Raw genomic sequence first — 19,600 nt, 5'->3', positions numbered from 1 at the left:
TAAACAGAAGAACGTAAAGCTTGATTTTGATTATATCGATTTCCTCTTCTACGTACAAACAATTACACGCAATATATATACAAACACATATAACATATATATACATATATACATATATACAAGTATATATATGTATATGGACACACACATGAAGTATGACCTTTTTCAATGTTTCTTTTTGTACTATTTCATATTATTTTCGAAAGAAACTTTGAATATACATTGAAGTTTATAAAATAGAATATAAAAAAAAAAGAACAATACAGAAAGAAATTCGAAGAATGCATTTGTTCTTACCATAATAATAATTCTAAATGGCACGATAGAAAGAATGATGATTAAAAAAGCATAAATATATTAGTTTTTAAAATGTCAACTAAATTTCTATGATATATCACTAAATGGGTATCATTGAAATAATTACTTAAATAATTTAGAAAATTTTAAACTCTGCGATTTTCTTTTTATTTTGATCGTACAGATATTTACTTTGATGTAACGAAAAAATTATTATGATACACAGTCTTTGCGATAGATAACAATGTAAATAGAAGTATCGATAATACGAGGATTTAAATGAAACGTTATATATATAACTTCAAATTTATTTGGAATGATAAGGGAACTTGAATCGATAAATTGCATTTTATAAAATTCTTCCTTTTTTTTTCCTTTTTTCTTTTTTTATTTACTTAAGACGAAAAAAGAAGAAATTACTTATCGATTGGAAATATTTTTTTGTAATAACAATGTTAACTTTTATTAGAATATGTTAATTGTAATTATCAGACGATTTATTAGCGCGAATAAATGAAATTTTCTATACTGTATCGTGATAGGTTAGAATCTAGGAAAAGACGCCATTTTGCCGAATATATCTTGCGCGTGATTGGTTATTTCTTCATAAATATCTCGTTTTGTTCCAATTCTCGTTCGACTCTAGAGAACAAGAACGAGAACGAGAGTATCGATATTGTAAAAATCAGTAAAGCGGGGCGGTCTCTAGTCATGAAGGGTCAGGAAACGTTGGTCGACAGTCTCACATCAAAATGGCCGCATTTTAGTCTACAGACTACTTTTCTTTGTTGTTTGCCAATAGCTGTGCAAAGGGCCTGGGAGTGTTCGCTAAAGTAACACGGTCTGTTTCGACCTATATTTCATTGTTAATCCAAGCGAAATCATTTTCGTGAAATAGAATAAATATTTGGTAAGAAATTTCGTATCGTATACTTCCGTGTTCGTTAAAACCGGGCCAAGCCCAATGTCTATCGACTGACTTATTTATAGATTAAATTACGTTTAAAACGATTAGCGTCATTGTAATAATGGGAATGATTTATGAGCATCATTTTCGTGTCCATTATATTATACGATTGTGGGTGCTTACTTAAGAAAAATCACGTTGAATGAGGGAGATACCGGTTAATGGTTTAAAAATGACTCGAAAAAGAACATATCATTTCTATTATTTTATTTCACTGTTTAAACTTTATTTACCTTGACATTCAAATACAGTATGTTTAATTTTTATTTTTATTAATTACTCAAATGTTTCGTGTATTACTCGAAATTCTTTTTATGTCAAGTTCCTTCATCCTTTAATGTGTCATCCTATTTTGACTCCTATTTGGCAAAGCAATAATTTGATATTTTTTCTTTTTATTTTTTTTTCTTTTTTTTTTCTTTTTTTTCTTTTTTCTTTTTTTTTTTTTATAGATTTTTACAAGATGTTACGCCATCAACACCATTCAATGCAAAATCAACTTAGAGATCATAATAGGTTGGTATTACAGTGAATAGATATAAGTTTTGTTTTGTTCTATTTAAAAACTATATGAGTATTATAATTTATATTATATATGATTTATTATTATTTTTTGAAATAAAATAAGTTCCAAATGTTGTTCATTATTTCCTTACATTTTCCTGGATTTTTATAATTATATTATTTTTAAAAGAATGGGAGGACCAATGCGCCCTATGCAGCAGGCAAGTATGGCCCCTTTACATCAGCCGCAGCATCCAATACCGCATCGGAATCCACATCAACAAATACTGCCCATGCCCCCCCATCAACAACATTTACATCACATGCAACACCATGGACCACCACATGGAAATCCAAGACAACCAATGTTGATGAGTATGAATGCACATAATTCCAACGGTAAGCTTTGAATAATAACTTAATGTAGGTTTTAAAGGTGTCCTTTTTCATTTATTTACCTTCTTTATATGAAATTTACTCCTCTATACGTGAAACATGCTATTGCATAATATAGTATAATAAACCATCAGAACTTCTTGTTTCAATGAGATAATCATTGTTTGTAATATTTAGTCTTTTATCCAGGTACTATGGTCAGTGTTAGTTTAAAGGATCAGACAAACACAGTCTCCGTGACCCTTCAAAACCCAAACATTCAACCGACGCAATTTCAGCAACAACAGAATAATCAACAGAATCAAGTTCAGCAACATGTTCAACAGCAACAGCAGCAACAACACCAACAACATCAGCAGCAGCATCAACAGCAACAACAACAACAACAACAACAGCAGCAGCAGCAGCAGCAGCAACAACAAATTATGGAACAAGCTAAACCATCTACGAACAAGGGTAACGGAGAAACCAGGGATCATAGTCCATCGCAGCAAAGTCACGCCAATGTGAACAATCCAGCTTTGGCAAACATGAAAGAAAAAACACCAATGTGCTTGCTAAATGAGTTAGCACGTTTTAATAAAATTCAACATCAATACAGATTGACCAATGAAGAAGGACCGGCGCACAAAAAGAGATTCACTGTAACGTTAAAACTTGGAGAGGAAGAATACGTAGCGGATGGACCTAGCATAAAGAAGGCTCAGCACAGTGCAGCCGCCGAAGCTTTAAGAAAGACTTGGTATAGACAGCCTCCACCAAAACCTACAAAAGCAATGAGAATCGGTTATTCGGGGAAATGTCCACCTGGTTCAGGTAGTCGTATATTTGTATATTCTCTAGAGATCATAAAAGTTTTCTAATTATATTTTATTGTCAATTTTTTTTATTACGCGTTTTCTCTTTATATACATATGTATATATGTATATATGTATATATGTATATATGTATATATATATATATATTTCAACTTATCGTCTGTTTTATCTTCGTTTAAAGGAAACGTACCAGCAACGGTAGAATTAAATGCGTTGGCGATGAAAAGAGGAGAACCTACAGTCTACACCTTTAGACAAGCTCCTCCAACAGGTCTACAACCGGTAGTTACATATGGTTTCACCAACTATCCGCGTATACTACATTCCAGTTTGCCCCCTAATCATGGGTACCACACTGAAGCCCCAGCAATGTATATTGTTACTTTAAAGGTATACATACATAGTGAAAATAGTTGCGATATTTTTATGAACTTTATGACAAGGGATTATAATTTTTATTTCCTCTCTTACTTTTTTCTTTTCATATCATATATGTGTCAAGTATATGAAATATGTAAAGCCTATACGAAATTTGTAGGTTGGCGAACGAGAGTTCACTGGCCGAGGTGTGACAGGGCAATTAGCACGACATGACGCGGCAAAAAGAGCATTAGAACAATTACGTCAGTTACCTTTGCCGGAAGAGGTATCGAGTAATTGTACAAATGGAAATGGAATATTAACTGGAATCGATGATCCAAATGCCGATTTGAAAAGTCCAGTATCGTTAGTCCATGAGACAGCATTAAAACGTGGCCTGCCTGTTAGTTTCGAAGTTGTATCCGAAAGTGGTAAACCTCATATTCGTGTATTCGTGACAAAGTGTACCGTAGGGGATAAGTCTACTGTCGGGGAAGGATCTTCAAAAAAAGTATGTATATGACGTACAACGCGTTAAACTGTTTTATAAAAATAAATGATAAAAATTATTTTATTTAGGTTTCAAAAAAACGTGCAGCAGAATTAATGTTAGAAGAATTAAAACGTCTTCCACCGTTACTCGTTAATGTTCAAAATCGGTTTTCAAATGTGAAACGTAAGCCTCCCGCGACGAAGAAAAAATCAAGAAATTTGATAAAGGTTTATCAAGATCCACGTGCCGAATCTGATGCTGTAGATGAACTTAATCCAGTTTCACGGCTTGTTCAAATTCAACAGGCAAAACGTGAAAGAGAACCTGTTTATAATCTTATAGAGGAAAAGGGCGCACCGCGTCGTAGAGAATTTATAATAGAAGTAACGACGGGACAACACTCTGCTTGCGGTTATGGTCCGAATAAGAAATTAGCCAAAAGAGCTGCAGCCGAGGCTCTTTTGGCAAAATTAGGATATAGCAAACCACAGCCACAACCAACAAAGCCATCTATAAAAACTGGAGAATCCGAAAATACCGAGACCAAACCAAGAAAAGTCACTTTTCTCGAAGATGATCAAGTGAATGAAACTCAGAGTCATCCTGTAGGAGGTAAAAAAGATTTGTATCTTTTTGAAAATAATATCGTTTAAACTTTGTCGATTTTGTCATGTCTTTTTATATAGTTACAATCGATTGTATTCTATTAATTTTCTTTTTGAAATTAATAGAATATTTGATATCTTTTGTGATGTATATAAAAGATATTTTTTTCTTTGTATTCATTAAGGTACTATCGGACGTCAACTGGTACCTGGCTTGCTATTGGTGGATGGCGGTCAAGAATCTAAAGTTGGAAATGGACCTAGCGTTCAAGTGATCGCTGAGGAATTACGTGGGCAACAACAAAATTCCGGAGTATCTCCGAAAGATCAGTTAAAATATTTAGCGCAATTATTTAATTTCAATGTTGAATTTAGTGACTTCCCTAAGGTAACGAAACAAGTATGAAAATTCTATTGTGCTTATCGTAAAATCTCAAATAACAATATCGCATAATATTGAATATCTTATTGCAGGGTGCATCAATACACAAGGAATATCTATCGCTTGTAACACTGAGCACAGATCCACCGCAAGTATGCCATGGTAATGGCCCAACAGCGAACGCAAGTCGTAATCAAGCAGCACTAACAGCTTTACGCACGTTAAGTAAGTTAGGGCTTGATAATGCTGCTTCTAACTCACAACCTAAAAAGGACAAAGGTGCGTCTGGAGATGGAATACACATTAGCATTCAGGTCAAAAATAATATTATAGATGGAAATATCGATAAATAATTATCTGAAATTAAAAGATTAAATATGTAGGATTGATAATTTATATTGCCTTGAGGCACTGTAAAAGAAAACTGATGTTGTAACATTTTAACGCGTGAAATTAATCAACGAGACGATACATTGTAAAAAAAAAAGAAGTTTATACTATCTGTCATATTATATTTCATTCTTGAACGAATACGCGTATGAGCATGACAAATTTACGCAAAACGTAGTGTCAAAATAATAACGATCATATTTGTCAACTAATTATCGTTTATTTATATAATCATTGTGTTTGATAAACTTGTAAATGTAATAGTATCTCGTAATCGGTTGTTTATCAATTTTCTCCTAACTTGTTTTTCTTTTTTTCTTTTTTTTCCGTTAGAATAAATTTAACAAGTATTTCGTTCATAAAACAAAATGATTTGTCTCGAAAATTTTTGATTCCAACAATCGCGATCATAATTGTATGATATAAATGTCATATATTATTTTTATAGATATCAGATATTCACGTCTTGCTCCTAGGAAACATCAACAATTGCCATACAGTTGTTCTAGCGTTTTCCGTAAGAGAATACAGTTTATATCTTTTACAGTGCCTTATATGCATAAAGATATGTTCAAGCACCAATAAATTATTTACTAAATAGAAATCGCGTAAGGAAGAATGTTTTTGTCGCGTAAAGAAGAATAAGCTAATAGATCTGATCAATTTTACCGTTGCTGTATTTTTTCGATCGAAGATATATTGCAACATTTATATGACGACCATATTATTTGTGAATCTCCTCAGATTATATATATCCATATATATATATATATATATATATGTATGTGTGTGTGCATATATATATATATACATATGTATATATATTAGGGATATTGTATAAAAGATCATGAACATTCTTCGATATTTTTAATTTTCGAAAATGTTCAATTCAAATAAATAAATACTGTCAGGACATGAAACATTCATACGATAGATTTGTCTTCAAGTTTCAACATTCAGTACAATGAATTTAATAATATTTATTGGTGCTTGATCAAGATTCTGGTTCTAACAACAAATTCTAATATATCATATGAATTTGATTGATAGAACCACGATCATCATCCAATTATCGAATATTTACTCCGTGTAACTAAAATGGTCATACTCCAGATATGTAGCCAAAAATAATTAAGAAGGTTCATATGATACTTATCTTGCAACCTTGTATTCTTGCTACATAATTCTATAAAAAATATTTAGAAATATTGATAGTCATTAAATTTTTGGATTGACTTTATGTTAACATACTAAAAAGTGTACATTTTATTTTATTTAGTTAGTTTTTTTGATGTTCGTTTTAGTGCATCAAATAATTCATGAAAATATTTTTTGTTTGGATATTAATTATTTGTATAGCAAGTGTTCTTCGTGTGTTTAGAGGTATGATAATATTATCCTTTTTATGCGATAAAAAGGTATGATAAGATATTATTTATAGTCAATCCTTAAATTTAATGCTTTCTTTTTTTTTTTTTTGTTTCTTTTTGTGCTATTTTTCTTTTTTTTTCTCCCAATTTTTTTTATTCACAAGAGAAATAAATAAATATATATATATATATATATATGTATGTATGTATGTGTGTATGTATGTACGTATGTATGTATGGATGTATATATATATATATATCTATATATCTATATATATATATATACATCCATACATACATACGTACATACATACACACACTTTTGTCAAAGTAACGAAGGAATGGAAGATTCCAGTACATATGAACTTTTTACTTTCGTGTGATTGAGGGAGACCCCTTTCATTCTGATACACAATTATCAAATACTTTGTATTTGGTTTATGATCATAAGAAAATTGTAGAAATAATAAATTAAAATTCATAAATTCTGAGATGAAATGCGGCCATTCTCTAGGTCAATATGCAGATCTGGGAGAAATAGGTGATTCATGGGTTTGCTTAGACGAAGCATAGAACATGAAGGTAACCCATGGATCAACTGTCACTCGATTATGCATACTAACCTTACAATTTCAAATGATTCCTTAGCTTTCTCATTATCATGAATGGAAAAATGTCTTATTACCTAATAATATTATTTAATTTATTTATAGAGAACAATCGATGTGTATTCATTTCCATGAAACAAATAATACTTTTTAAAAGAACTGAAGAAAATAATGTCTCTATGATTTGGGTCATATATTAAAATGTTATTGTATTCATGGTCAAAATATACAAAGTAAAAAATATAGGTAATGTGATAAACATTTTTCTCGTGCCCCAATTTGCTTTTTTATGGGGCCTAGAAGCATACTGGGGTCATTCATGTTATAAAAAATATTGAGAAGTGAAGGGAATTGAAATTTCCGTGCATCTATCACTTGAACAAAAAAAAAGAATTAAAAAAAAAAAAAAAAAAAATAAAAAAAATTAAAAAAAAAATAAATAAATAAATAAATAAAAAAAAATAAAAACAAAAAAATAAAAAAGAAAGAAAGTAAAAAAGTGAAAAAAGAAAAAAAGACATTGATGGATAGCATGAGATATTTCAACGAATATGACAAGGTAATAATACAAAATTTATTTCGCATTGATTGGTCACGAATCACGAATGGTTTCTACCAATACCGTTTAAAAATAACAAATGCTATGAATTTTGTCTTATTGCCGAGTAAGAAAACAAAACAAAACAAAAAAAAACATTGCACTAATGTGGTGATAAAAAAGCATGTAATAATGGATGAAGATAATATTGAGAGCACGGTACGAACTTTGAATATTTTCTGCATTTTTATTTTGTAAGTAATTACTTTTTGAAAAAATAATTGAAATAAATTATAAAAGTTGTGAATATGTAGTAGAGACACGAACGCTATTTTATTTTTTGCCCGTTTAGTCTCAAAGGATGAAAAATATTCTTGAAGTTTCTATTTTTTTTCGTTTCTCTTTTCTTTTATTTTTATTCATCTTTTTTTTTGTTTTCTTTTTTTGCTTTTTTTCCCAAAGCCGCGTATGAGATATAGAAAAATTTTATTAAGAAAAGTTATGTGAAAGTGAAAGAAAATAGAAAAATTTCTCGCGCATAAAATTATTTAAAAATAATTAGACATTAATGCAAAGTTCAGTCCCGTATTCTCACATAATTCCATCTTGTATTCATTATACACATAATATTATCCAAACTATTCGTTGCGTTAAAAATACAAACGATTGTTAACTCTTAATTAATGTGCCTCTTTACTTACCCATAAATAGAAAATGACGTATTCTATATATTAAAAACTTGAAATGTCATTTTGTGAATAATCCCAGGACATTTTTTCTACGCAATTGTTCATATTAATTTTTCTAACACATCTCGCGTTATTCCAAAATTTATCAAAAAATATTAAGAGAGTGTTCCTTTTTCTAACGCGTATTGTATTATAGATAAGTATTTTTTTTAAAGCGAAATTCAGTATTACTTAAGACAGGTGGTAGATTTTGTTGCATAGTCTTTTAGGAGAGAGGGAGAATGCGTATTCTGCTGAACGTATTTTCATTTCTAAACTTATTTTATTTAAATAACCCAAGAATACAATAGATATATATGTGTAAACACATGAAATTATCTATCACATTGATTTACTAATGAGACCAGAACCATTATACAATAATTGTGTATTATGTTAAAGAGATAACATTTTAAACAATCATTTAATATATACGGATTGATACTTTTCGTTTTAGTGGTAAAACCACCACAAAAAATATTTATTAAAATATTTAATTTTTTTTGCTTATTTTTATAAGTTCATTTATTATTATTTATTATCGATTATAAATTGACTCTCATTTTCATGTCTCAGAGTAAAAAAAGGAAAATGTACAATAGTTTTAATTATTTCATAATATATATATATATATATATATATATATATATATATATATATATATATATATATATATGTATGTATGTATGTATATATATATATATATGTATATATAAATGTATACGATTCATTGCTTGTTTGTTTATACGTCATCGGCATATGGCTTCCAAATGTGTATTTAAAAATGTTTTCATTCTAAGGAATGACTGTGTTTTTGATGTATAACTTATAATTGTTACCCAAGAATCATGATTTTTTAGGAGAAAGTATTTTTTTATAAAGTTTCTTTTCCATTAAAGTGATAAATTCTTTAATATATTACGGATAAATAATTTGACAAGTTTTATCAAATTTGTATTTGAAAATCAATAAATTTGATTATCAAAATGTTTTTAGAGAGATTTGTCTGCTTATAAGTACAAGAAATATATAGTACAAGGACGAATCGTGCTCTTATAATTCCTACGTACATAAAACTGATTTGTAATTATTGGAAATAAAATATTTGTAATTGACTTTAAACATTAAACAAGATTTCACGAATTTTACATATTTAAGCGATATCAATTTTATACCGCCATTACTCATTACAGATTTTAGTTGAATGAATTTTTACATCTTTGTAATGCACAGATCTAATTTTTATCAATTAATTTCCCAATGCGTGTACTCAATTTTATAATTATCGACAGTACAAATACAAATAATTATATAGATAAATCGTATTAAATTTGAATCGTATTAAATTACAAAATATCGATCGGTCGCATAATTTTTTATTTTGAATTACGTAGTTCGAAAAATATACACAGTTACCTACATTTCAATCGATTATGGCTTTTCACATGTACCGCTAGATAGCGCGCCGAATCAAATTTTCTTCGTCGTTGCATATCACTTTTATATTTGATCTTTGACTGTAGATAAATTTCGTAGAGCCCGGTTATCTCTCATTCATCGAATAGGAAAATGGCGTCTTATACTATTGCACGTCTTTTATCGAGAAATACCGGTGTCTTAAGGAATTCAGTCGCTCGATTACATTTATGTGGAGTTAGCGGACAACTTACATGTTATGAAAAATTCCTTAATCGTTCAAGACAAAATGTCGTACCACATATATCGCAGGTAAACACTCGTAACAACTGTACAAAATCTATGAACTTTTCGTCTAATTCGATCCGATACGTTTTTTAATACATATATTATGTAACTTAAAATTTTGAACTTCTTTTTTTTTTTACGATATATCTGTCGCGAAACATTATCATTGTTTTAGACATTATCCTTTTGCCCTGGGTAAGAATCATATGGTTTTAAAAAAATTTCAAAAATCAGATATCATTTTACATGTGTCATATACTTTGTACGTATAATAAATGATTTCTCGATTCATGAATAAAATTATTCTACGTTTTCCTTTTTGAGTGTTTTGAATTATATTCTTCGTAAGTTAAGTTAATAAAATCTGATCCATAAAGAAGAACAACGGTTTGTTCATTTATTCAAAAATCTAGAAAATAGTATCCTTTGAAATTAAGGATAATTTGGTTATACAATTGAATTGTTTAATATATTTAGGTTAAGATTGGATTTGTTCGTACATATAAAACAAAGCCAACGACGAAGGATATCGAAGAACGTGTATTAAAAGTAGTTCGTGCCTATGACAAAGTTACTGCGGATAAGGTTGTAAAATATTTTATTCTGTAAAAAGACATTATTTTGCAGGATATAGAAGAGCTACGAGTCAAGCAGGTGCGCCTCTACAGCTCCAAGCCTCCATTAACACTCGATATAATTCGTCAGCGGGTGCTTTTATTACTCAATTTGTACGATAAAATTGATCCCAAGAAGGTATCTGTCTGCTATAAGAAGTAATGGTTAAAATTTTCTTACTTAAAGGATATTTCTGTGAATGAGTATCATGATTTAAATGATAAATTGAAATTACCAAGTGGTATAATATATACTTTTCTATTATATGCTTTTTATTAGACCCATTAATGATGCATTTATAGAAATATCTTAGAAGATAGCTTCCTGGGAAAGACAATTGGCTAACACCTCGCTTGAGTCGTGGTGCTTGTGCATCACTGACATGTATATATAAGTTTCATGTTTATATATATATATATATATATATATATATATATATATATATATATATACACTCATATTATATAGAATGTAAAGGTATCGTATTTATCGACAGAATGATTACAACGAAGATAGTGTGAAAAAATAAAGCAATATTTTATTTATTTTACATGTCAGTTGTGCATAATTAATATCTGCATGCTTAACTATAAATATTATATTTAGTAGAATTTTTTAACCTGTGTCAATGCATTACAGTTGTGCTTGGAATCTCATTTTATAAATGACTTGGGCCTTGACTCCTTGGATCATGTAGAGGTTATTATGGCTGTAGAAGATGAATTTGGATTTGAGATTCCCGATATGGATGCAGAAAAATTATTGACGCCTGGACATATAGTGCGTTATGTTGCAGATAGAGAGGATATTTATGAGTAATAGAATATATTTATGAGATTAAATTAGTAACTACTCATCATTATTTGTTAGAACAGGTAACAATCGCAAAACCTTTTTTTATGGTTGCTCGGAGAGTAACCGAAATACCTGTTTTTTCTGTATATAGGCCAATGATCATTAAATAAATAAGATAATCTAATCTTTAGTATTAGATTCTTTCATATATTTTTATTCCCATTTTTTTGTAATATCTCGACGACAATCAGGCGCCATATGTAATACTGAAAATGATAATTATTTTTTTGTTAAAGCTTAAAAAGCAGCAAAGAGAGATAAGAAAGATCTTGCCATCTCTCTATACATAGAAATAAAGAAATATTTCTTGATTTTTAATATAAAACTATTTAAAAGTTAAACGGAATTTATTGTACACGAATGTACACATATACGTTGATAATGAAGTCGGACGTATAGAAAATCATGGTGGTTTAAACGTAACAGTATTTTAGTTACGAAATATACGTATATTATATATTTTATAATATTTTCGATCTGTTGAGAAAAATAATGCGGCATGGCGAAGGACAATTTATAATTCCCGCTAAAAATTCGTAAAGATACGAATGTTAGTTTTTACTAAATACACCCTTTTGATTGGAGAATATTTATCGTAAAGCGCCATCTCGGACTGCATAGCGTCGGCGCGATAGGAAAGCCGGTGGTTAGTTGCTTTCGAACCATCGCCTCGTACGTTCGTGCGCGTTCGTTGAATTTTGATTTCTGAAATTTATGACTCGATTTATGTGATAAAAAAACTATTGGGATTGATTGACCATCCCGAACAAAGTGCAAAATTCGGATAAGAAAGGAGATTTTTTTGAAATAAGGACGAGAATGGAAAAGGATGGAAATGCCGCACTTGATTCGTTGGATTTCGTTTGAATGAAAAGTAAGTGATATCATTGTTTTAATCGCCATTGTCGTCTTCATTTGTATCGTTCCGTCATATAATTCGACATTTAACAATTTTCTATCGCTCGTTGAGCTTTGTCACTTTGCTACTCGTTTCGTTTCGACGGTTGGTTAATGCGCGCGAAATTATGTTCGATTCAAATGACGCAGCGCAGGAGAGAATAATGGCGTCCGTATGAGCGAGAATGCGGGAAATAGAAAATATTCGAACGAAGACCGTATTAATATTTCTCGAATTGGCTTCTCTGGCGGAGATTTTTCTACAGTTTGACAAATTTTCGATTTCAGAATAACCTCGCAATGTTACTTGTGTCTACACGTCGACGAATGGAAATAAAATAATCGTAAACGCATGATCGCAATATAATAAAATAATCGTAAAATAATCGATCTGTGATTCGATTAAATTTAACATTTATATTTTGAACTTACTATACAAAATATATACGATGGAGAGAGAGGGTCGGGTGGACTTCGGAAGAAGAGGATTGTTTTGGTCGAATCGGAGAGATCGCGAGTCGACGGACGAGTCGATCGCGGATTTGGAGGCCGAATTGAGGCGAGCTTATTGGAAGAAGTCGTTGAAGGTTCAGATCGCATCAAAAGAAGCCAAGAAGAGTTTGGATATGGCAAAGGGTCGTTTGGAAACGGAGGCGAATAGATTGCGCGCGTCGATCGAGTTGGAGGAGGAGGCACGTAGTCGTCTCCGAAGGATCGCCGAGGCGAGAGAGAGCGCGAGTCGCGAGCTCGCGGAGAGGGAGGCGAGTAAGAGGGAGGAGAGAGAGAGACGCAGGGAGGAAGGGCTAAGGGAGAGAGAGGTCCTCGAGGAGGTCGAGAGGAGGTTGGAAGAGCGCGAGAAGTCGAGGACGTTGGAGAGGAAACTCGAACTGCGCGCGGAGAGGGCGGAGGAGAGGAGGATAGTCGCGGAGCTCAGGGAGATTCGTAGGGCGAACGAGAGGGAGGAGGAAGAGAGGATAAAGAAGGACGGGGAGAGATATTCGCGGGAGATCGAACGAAGGGCGAACGATGCGAGGAGCCGGGCGAACGAGCACGAGGAACGACGAGAACGGGTTCTTACGTCGCTCCTATCGACGATTCTCGAGGAGGACATGAGAAAGCGAGAGAGGGAAGTCCTCCTCGAGGAACTCGTCCTGGTGGAGATCGAGCTTGACCGAACGATCAAGGATTGGAAGGAGAAAAAGTTAAGAACCACGAGGACCCTGGAACTACTTGATTCTTTGAATGAACAGATTAGCTTGACGGAGCTCTGCAAGATTAAATTTTTATTGCGCGATAAGGAATTCGCCGAGGAGAGTATGAGGAGATTGGCCGAAGACGAGAGAACTCTTCGATTAACGGCCGAAGCGAAAAGAAGGGCGATATTGAGATATCGCGAGGATCTCGAACGAATGATCGCCGAACGTCGGAGGATAAGGGACGAGGAAATTCATAGGATCGAGAGGGAATTCGAGAAGGAACGTAGAATGGAGGAATTAAGGGCTGAGACCGTTAAGATAGAACGCCGCTACTTATTGCTCGAGCATGCTTCGAACGTTGGAGAATTTTTGAGCGAGAGACATCTTACCGAGAGGGAACGAGATGTACTCGAGCGAAGAATGAGCTCGACGATAAGTTGCGATAGGGTCTCTTTATAATGGGACCCTATAGCTCAACCCTCCCGACGATGAGACATCGATGATTTCTACTTCTCGAGTAATAATATTCGATTGTATATTATAAAAGGAATCGGATATACGACGAATTTCGAGAATATCCGAAAAGAAATGTCACTGTCGTTTTTCCGTATTGCGTTGAGCGTACCGGCAAATATACGAGCCCAATAAAAATACTGGGAAGACCAGTGGCGTCGGCTCGTCGAAGATAGCGCCTACTTGAAATTTATAGCGGTTGAACGATCGCCTACGTCGAACCGAGCTCGAACATCGATATTCTTTTACTCGTCCGAGTTTCGAGGAGCTCGAAAACTGCCAAACCGGATCCGGATCGCTTCGACATACTTCGAATCGCTTTATTTTACAAATTTATCCTTTGCTTGTAGTTACCGCGATACTTTCTCCTTTTCGAGAAAATATCGTTCAACAATCGTTGAAATAATCGATATCTTAGTTTACTATTTTTTTTAAAGCTTCTTTATATCTTACTACCGATCTTATCTTATACCGCCTTTATCTAAATAGACGGAACGATCTCGCGATTACAAACGACAAAAGAAAAATAAAGAAATAATTAAAATAGAGAAAAAACTTTCTTCTCCCTTTGTACTTTTAATAACTTTACTTATTCTTAAAAGCGAATTAAATGCCGAAATATGAATCATATCTAATCAAACCATATGGTCAATTATGGCATATTGCAAGGGGTTTTTGCGAATGAAAACTTTTGATGAGAATAAGCGCTATGCGCAACGAGGCGAAAAGTTTCACGTATCTTTCGTTTAGGGGGTTGGACAGCTAAGCGTAACGCCCTAGGCACCTGTCGGCAGATGTTACTTGGCCGTTAGAGAATATATTTCAAAGATTTTCCCTTCCCAGACGTTCCCTTTAATTTTAAACTAATCCATTCGCTAGGCCGAGCAAAAAACGTATCGTCCCTTTTCTTCTTATCTCTTTTAATTAATTTACTGATCGATTATTTTTAGAACACGAATATAAAAGCTAAAAAAGAAAAATTGATTAGACTTTTTGTCGTAGACATATCAACGTATAGACTAAACGTTAACTCGCATAATAACGGGGAACAATGGGAAAAGGGAGGTGCGCGAGTTTAATGTAAGTTAAATCTCTGCGATAGATGCTCATACGTACGTGTGTGTTGCGCACAAACGTTCGCTGCTGTGGGCGATCAGAGAAAAAGAGAGAGAGAGAGAGAGCGAGCCGGATGAGAAAAGAGAGGAAGCCCTCTTGCCTTCTTCGTTCGCCTTGCTTAACCTCTATCATTCTCTTTTCCTATCCTTCCTCGTGCTTCCATCTCTCTCTTTCTCTCTCGCTCTCGAATAATGGGCCTTCTCTCGGGCCCACGGGTCGGGGTCGGGGTCGAAGCGTCTCTCTATCTCTCCTTCAGTCTCCTTGATCCTGCTCCTCTGTCTCTCATTGGTTCCTTCGTGTAATTCTTCTTCGCGAAAATCCTCCGAATAGAATCGATCTTCTTTTCCTATTTTTTCTTTTCTTTCTTTCTTTTTATTTTGTTTTGTTTGTGTTTACCTTACCATTTACCGAAACCTATGTAACTGAATAATTTAATGATTGATACGTTTTATATCAGTAGCGAGACTATCTCTGATATCAACTATATGTACATAACGCTTGATCAAATTTTTATAAGAGATGCAAGGACCTGCATCGACGTCTTCGCATCGGCATGTATTACAAATGTGTTACAGTTTTACAAATACATTACGTACCTTTAACGTATAAAGTTTTGTTCGTTTCGTAATAAGAGTCAAGTTACATTTAAATTAAAATCACAATTAATATATATATATATATATATATATATATATATATGTATATTTATAAAAATTAGTGGCATATATTGGTATCTAAAGTAATCGTTTCTTGGATCATGTTTAAAGATGAACGTTGAAAAAATTGTAAGATTCCTTGGTTGAAACTTGACTCGACTTATCTCGAGGGAATACATTCGGTTCTCGGTTACAGATGTCCTCGTTGTGAGCCGATTAAGAAGACGAGGTGCGATGTTGCAAAGATCTTCGCCATGAGCGAGAGCCGGGTTTACACCGGTCCAGCCACGCTCGCCGAACGTCAACCGTTCAGCAGGAATGGGAAGGCACTCAGGTGTGATTATCTTTAAACGCATAGACATGGTTTGTCTTTCGACGATACTTTGTCTTTAACATCATTTTCTTTCTAATTTTATATTTCCTTGCTCTTATATCTTTTATTTCGTATCGTTTTCTTACTTATCGATCGTATTACATGCCACGAATCGATCAACATCTTCACGTGGGAGCCTACAGATAATAAAAGAGTTTATCAAAGTTCATCGCGTTAAGTCCGCATCGTTGAGCTGGTAATCGTATCAATTTATGCGTTACACGTTCGTGAATCTTCTCTAACGCCATGCAGCTCGTACTCGAAAAAGATTTATGCTTCAATGATTTTTAATCGAAATTCGAAATTCTCTCGTCAAGGTAGAAAAACAGTTTAAAGCTTTAACGGGATGTTCTAATGAACTAATGGGAACAAATAATTATTCTTTTATAATGAATAATTATATATTTTTTTCCTTTTTTTCTTTTTTTCTTCTTCTTTTTGATTACAGAGGTTCGAAGAAAAGCGTATTGTTTTATACAACAGATTGCGGCGACGATAAAGACGATCGTGGTGGTGTTAAACTGGAGCAACGATCGGTCTCATTGGTGAGTTCTATATTATATGCAAATATGTATCAATGCGCCTGTATTTACCATAAAGCGAAAGACTGCTAAGATATTTTCCGAGTTGCGCGTATGATATATACTTTCAATCGTTTCGAACCGTAGGCGTGATGATTATCGTTAGATGCGCCAAAACTATGCGCGACGATCGTAGCCAATATAACTTTCAACAAGAAAATCGTTAGATAATTATAAGTAAAGTCTAATGCATTCCTATGTCGTTTTTATATCTAAATGTTTTTAGTAATAGTAAAGTTTCAAATTTTGTTAAGTTTGTTCCTGTCTTTCATCTATAAAAAAAAAAGAAAGAAAAAAAAGAAAAATGACGAAAAATATTAAACGAATAGAATTTGTTACTCTCAACGTGTTAATGTTAAAAATACGATTACTTCCATAGGTCCTTTGAATTTTCAAAGTCACGTGAACCAAAAATTGGCGAGCCTGCAAATTCCTCGATTTAATAGAAAGTCCTTAGGTAGTTATCATAATTATAGAGTGTAGCCAAGGAAGGTCCGGCCAAAAAATGGAGGCACTGGTTTTTAGAGTAGAGAATAAAAGGAAATAGTGCAGCATGAAAGCCATTTACGGAGAGAAAATCTTGGTTCGAAGATAAAATAAGAAGGAAAAGAAAGGATTTTTGTTTGGTGGTCACGCACGTACACACACACCCCGTCATCTTTTTGTTTAATATTTTTTAAACTAATCGCGAATTTTTTACGTTATTATCAGCTCTCATATTTCGTTTCCTTCCGTTATTGTGTCCATTTCAGAATTAAAGTTTCGTCTCTTCCTCGTGCTTTTATGCTCGTCCTACGTGTACCATTCGCACGCGTGCATTCTCACATCCTACGCTCGCAAATCGTGCGAGCACGCACGTATATATACACGCGCGCGTGTACGCGCGCACACACGCACACACACAAAATATATTTTTTTCTTGAAAATAAAACGAGCATTTAAACGTCTACCGTTCAACCTAACGAACATATTTTTATTCGATTGTGATTTATAAGGTTTAATCAGTCAGTGTTTTCTCTTTATTATTTCGATAAATAAATTATACATATTTTCGTTTATTATATAAGAGATTGTCTGTGCGAAATCTCGAATAAATTAATTTCATTTGTCCATCGTTTATTATAAATCTCACGTAATCGAATCGAATTAAATTAATTTCACCTAACGATCGTTAGGCTTACCTCGACTTAGCTGAGTTAGCAGCGTAAAGATAGCCGCCGGTTATAATATTTTCCTTTTACTTTAATGCTCTCGAAACGCGAACGCATTCGCAATCACGAGTATGTGTCTTTCCTATGTGTAATGAAACAACGTATTGACTTTGGAGGTCGCTTTAACAGATCGATCCTATAATTGTCATCGAAGGTAGCTATGTCGAACGATATTTAACGAAAAGATACGAAAGATAGATATTATCTTGTTTCCGTGAGAAACTTCAATGAAGGAGAGGGAGTTGTCGGCAAACGTCGCCTTGCCATGCAATTTCACGGTTCGTAACGAAAACGGCATTGCATGTGTCGTATACTATATTACATGCATATATATATATATATATATATATATATGCATGTATGTATATATGCATATATGCATATACACACGCGCGCACGCATTATATGGGCGAGATGAATCACAGGAGGATTTATAAGAATCACAACTCGTTGATCTTCTTAGTTGGAAGTAGAGGATGCACTTTAAGGAGGAGTCTCCCTTCGAAGCGGATTACATTGATTTTAAATCGTTTCTATTTTATTATGCTTTTGCGAGATTGAAGAAAAATATGATATGTAAAATAGAAAAGAATCTTTTCAAAAAGATCAGGGCTCATTGTAATCATCGTTCGTTACTGGTTTTGTTGGACAGTGCGAAAGGTCATCGCGCGTCCTGCACGTTGACCTAATTCTTTAACTATAGTTGTATAGTCCGTCTAAGTGTGTCTTTGAGCATTCTTACTTTCGCTCAATATTTGTGGCGAGAAGTGAACAATAGTTGTTTCAAGTTAAATTTTAATCATTTTTTTCTTTTTTTCTAAAGGCTTTACGTTTGGCTTTACTCACTTTTCAAGAGTGCTTTTTTTTTTAATAAAATTTTCCGCTCTCCATTGCGACTACTATTTACCGTCAACAATAACTGCTTTCTTTCAGACCGCTCTACATACCAATACCGGTGCCCAGCAACAACTATTGGAGCCGAGAATGGCACAACTGGAGACCTTGGAGGCGAAGGTAATATATTCGTCATAAAGTTCATCGAAGCCGGATTTCGCGATTAAGCCCTTCGAGTGAACTTATCGAACGCGGAAGCAAAACCGTGCAAGCTACTTACGTATTTACCCGAGAAGAACTGTCAAAGAACGTGGAACGTATTTAATGAATTATCCAGTTTTTTTTGTTCGTAAATTCCGTACTTTAAGTGTTAAAATCCGTTCAGCCTGTCCAGAAAGAGAGAGGGAGAGAGAGAGAGAGAGAGAGAGAGAGAGAGAGAGAGAGAGAGAGATACGGGGAGTATAAAAAATTTTCTTACATTTTCATCATAGATCTCGCAAATATGTATGTTCCTTTACTTTTTTCTTTCTCTTTTTTCTTTCTTAAACAGCACATTATTATAATTCTTACATATTTTTAATACGCGATCAAA

The 19,600-nt window shown here is 33.2% G+C and overlaps 4 protein-coding genes across 14 annotated transcripts in view; all 4 read left to right on the top strand.

Annotated features, from left to right (window-relative positions):
* Positions 1-983: 983 nt before the first annotated feature.
* LOC124430920 (double-stranded RNA-binding protein Staufen homolog 2) lies at positions 984-6,065 on the top strand. 8 transcript variants are annotated; one of them, XM_046978161.1, is made up of 9 exons: positions 984-1,138; positions 1,717-1,780; positions 1,959-2,167; positions 2,342-2,983; positions 3,165-3,373; positions 3,522-3,854; positions 3,923-4,448; positions 4,627-4,841; positions 4,916-6,065. In XM_046978161.1, exons 2-9 carry the CDS (start codon positions 1,728-1,730, stop codon positions 5,174-5,176), a joined length of 2,448 nt encoding a protein of 815 aa, XP_046834117.1. In that variant the 5' UTR covers positions 984-1,138; positions 1,717-1,727; the 3' UTR covers positions 5,177-6,065. The 8 variants fall into 8 exon arrangements, with proteins under 8 accessions (XP_046834117.1, XP_046834121.1, XP_046834118.1 ...); XM_046978165.1 differs by having other exon boundaries at positions 991-1,207; positions 2,354-2,983; XM_046978162.1 differs by having other exon boundaries at positions 991-1,207; positions 2,342-2,980.
* A 3,886-nt stretch (positions 6,066-9,951) lies between these two features.
* On the top strand, positions 9,952-11,755 carry LOC124430899 (acyl carrier protein, mitochondrial). Of its 2 annotated transcripts, none has more exons than XM_046978116.1 (3): positions 9,952-10,185; positions 10,789-10,914; positions 11,416-11,755. In XM_046978116.1, exons 1-3 carry the CDS (start codon positions 10,027-10,029, stop codon positions 11,593-11,595), a joined length of 465 nt encoding a protein of 154 aa, XP_046834072.1. In that variant the 5' UTR covers positions 9,952-10,026; the 3' UTR covers positions 11,596-11,755. The 2 variants fall into 2 exon arrangements, with proteins under 2 accessions (XP_046834072.1, XP_046834073.1); XM_046978117.1 differs by lacking the exon at positions 10,789-10,914 and adding an exon at positions 10,639-10,746 and having other exon boundaries at positions 9,955-10,185.
* Positions 11,756-11,897: 142 nt separating this feature from the next.
* Positions 11,898-19,600, top strand: part of LOC124430896 — a 14,528-nt gene continuing 6,825 nt past the window's right edge. The window contains exons 1-4 of one of the 3 annotated variants that reach the window (XM_046978106.1): positions 11,898-12,505; positions 16,206-16,343; positions 16,831-16,927; positions 19,108-19,188. In XM_046978106.1, the coding sequence (XP_046834062.1) occupies positions 16,264-16,343; positions 16,831-16,927; positions 19,108-19,188 (258 nt within the window). In that variant the 5' untranslated portion in view covers positions 11,898-12,505; positions 16,206-16,263. Of the gene's footprint in view, positions 12,506-16,205; positions 16,344-16,376; positions 16,700-16,830; positions 16,928-19,107; positions 19,189-19,600 lie in introns of those variants that run through there. The other 2 variants (XM_046978108.1, XM_046978107.1) reach the window with 2 other exon arrangements.
* Positions 12,978-14,183, top strand: LOC124430776 (trichohyalin-like). Its single transcript, XM_046977784.1, has one exon. It carries the CDS (start codon positions 12,978-12,980, stop codon positions 14,181-14,183), a length of 1,206 nt encoding a protein of 401 aa, XP_046833740.1.

The sequence above is a fragment of the Vespa crabro genome, chromosome 19 (genome assembly GCF_910589235.1).
Source record: "Vespa crabro chromosome 19, iyVesCrab1.2, whole genome shotgun sequence".
Classification (NCBI taxonomy): Eukaryota; Metazoa; Arthropoda; class Insecta; order Hymenoptera; family Vespidae; genus Vespa; species Vespa crabro.
The sequence above is the reverse complement of the archived record's forward strand: the minus strand, read 5'-3'. Positions and strand labels throughout refer to the sequence as shown.

Excerpts from the sequence above, each read along its gene's own strand:
- LOC124430920 (XM_046978161.1), top strand. The coding sequence starts at position 1,728 with ATGTTACGCCATCAACACCATTCAATGCAAAATCAACTTAGAGATCAT. Across the intron at positions 3,855-3,922 it reads GGGAAGGATCTTCAAAAAAA|GTTTCAAAAAAACGTGCAGC; the intron begins GTATGTATATGA and ends TATTTTATTTAG. Across the intron at positions 4,449-4,626 it reads TCAGAGTCATCCTGTAGGAG|GTACTATCGGACGTCAACTG; the intron begins GTAAAAAAGATT and ends GTATTCATTAAG.
- LOC124430899 (XM_046978116.1), top strand. The coding sequence starts at position 10,027 with ATGGCGTCTTATACTATTGCACGTCTTTTATCGAGAAATACCGGTGTC. Across the intron at positions 10,186-10,788 it reads TCGTACCACATATATCGCAG|GATATAGAAGAGCTACGAGT; the intron begins GTAAACACTCGT and ends ATTATTTTGCAG. Across the intron at positions 10,915-11,415 it reads ATAAAATTGATCCCAAGAAG|TTGTGCTTGGAATCTCATTT; the intron begins GTATCTGTCTGC and ends AATGCATTACAG.
- LOC124430776 (XM_046977784.1), top strand. The coding sequence starts at position 12,978 with ATGGAGAGAGAGGGTCGGGTGGACTTCGGAAGAAGAGGATTGTTTTGG.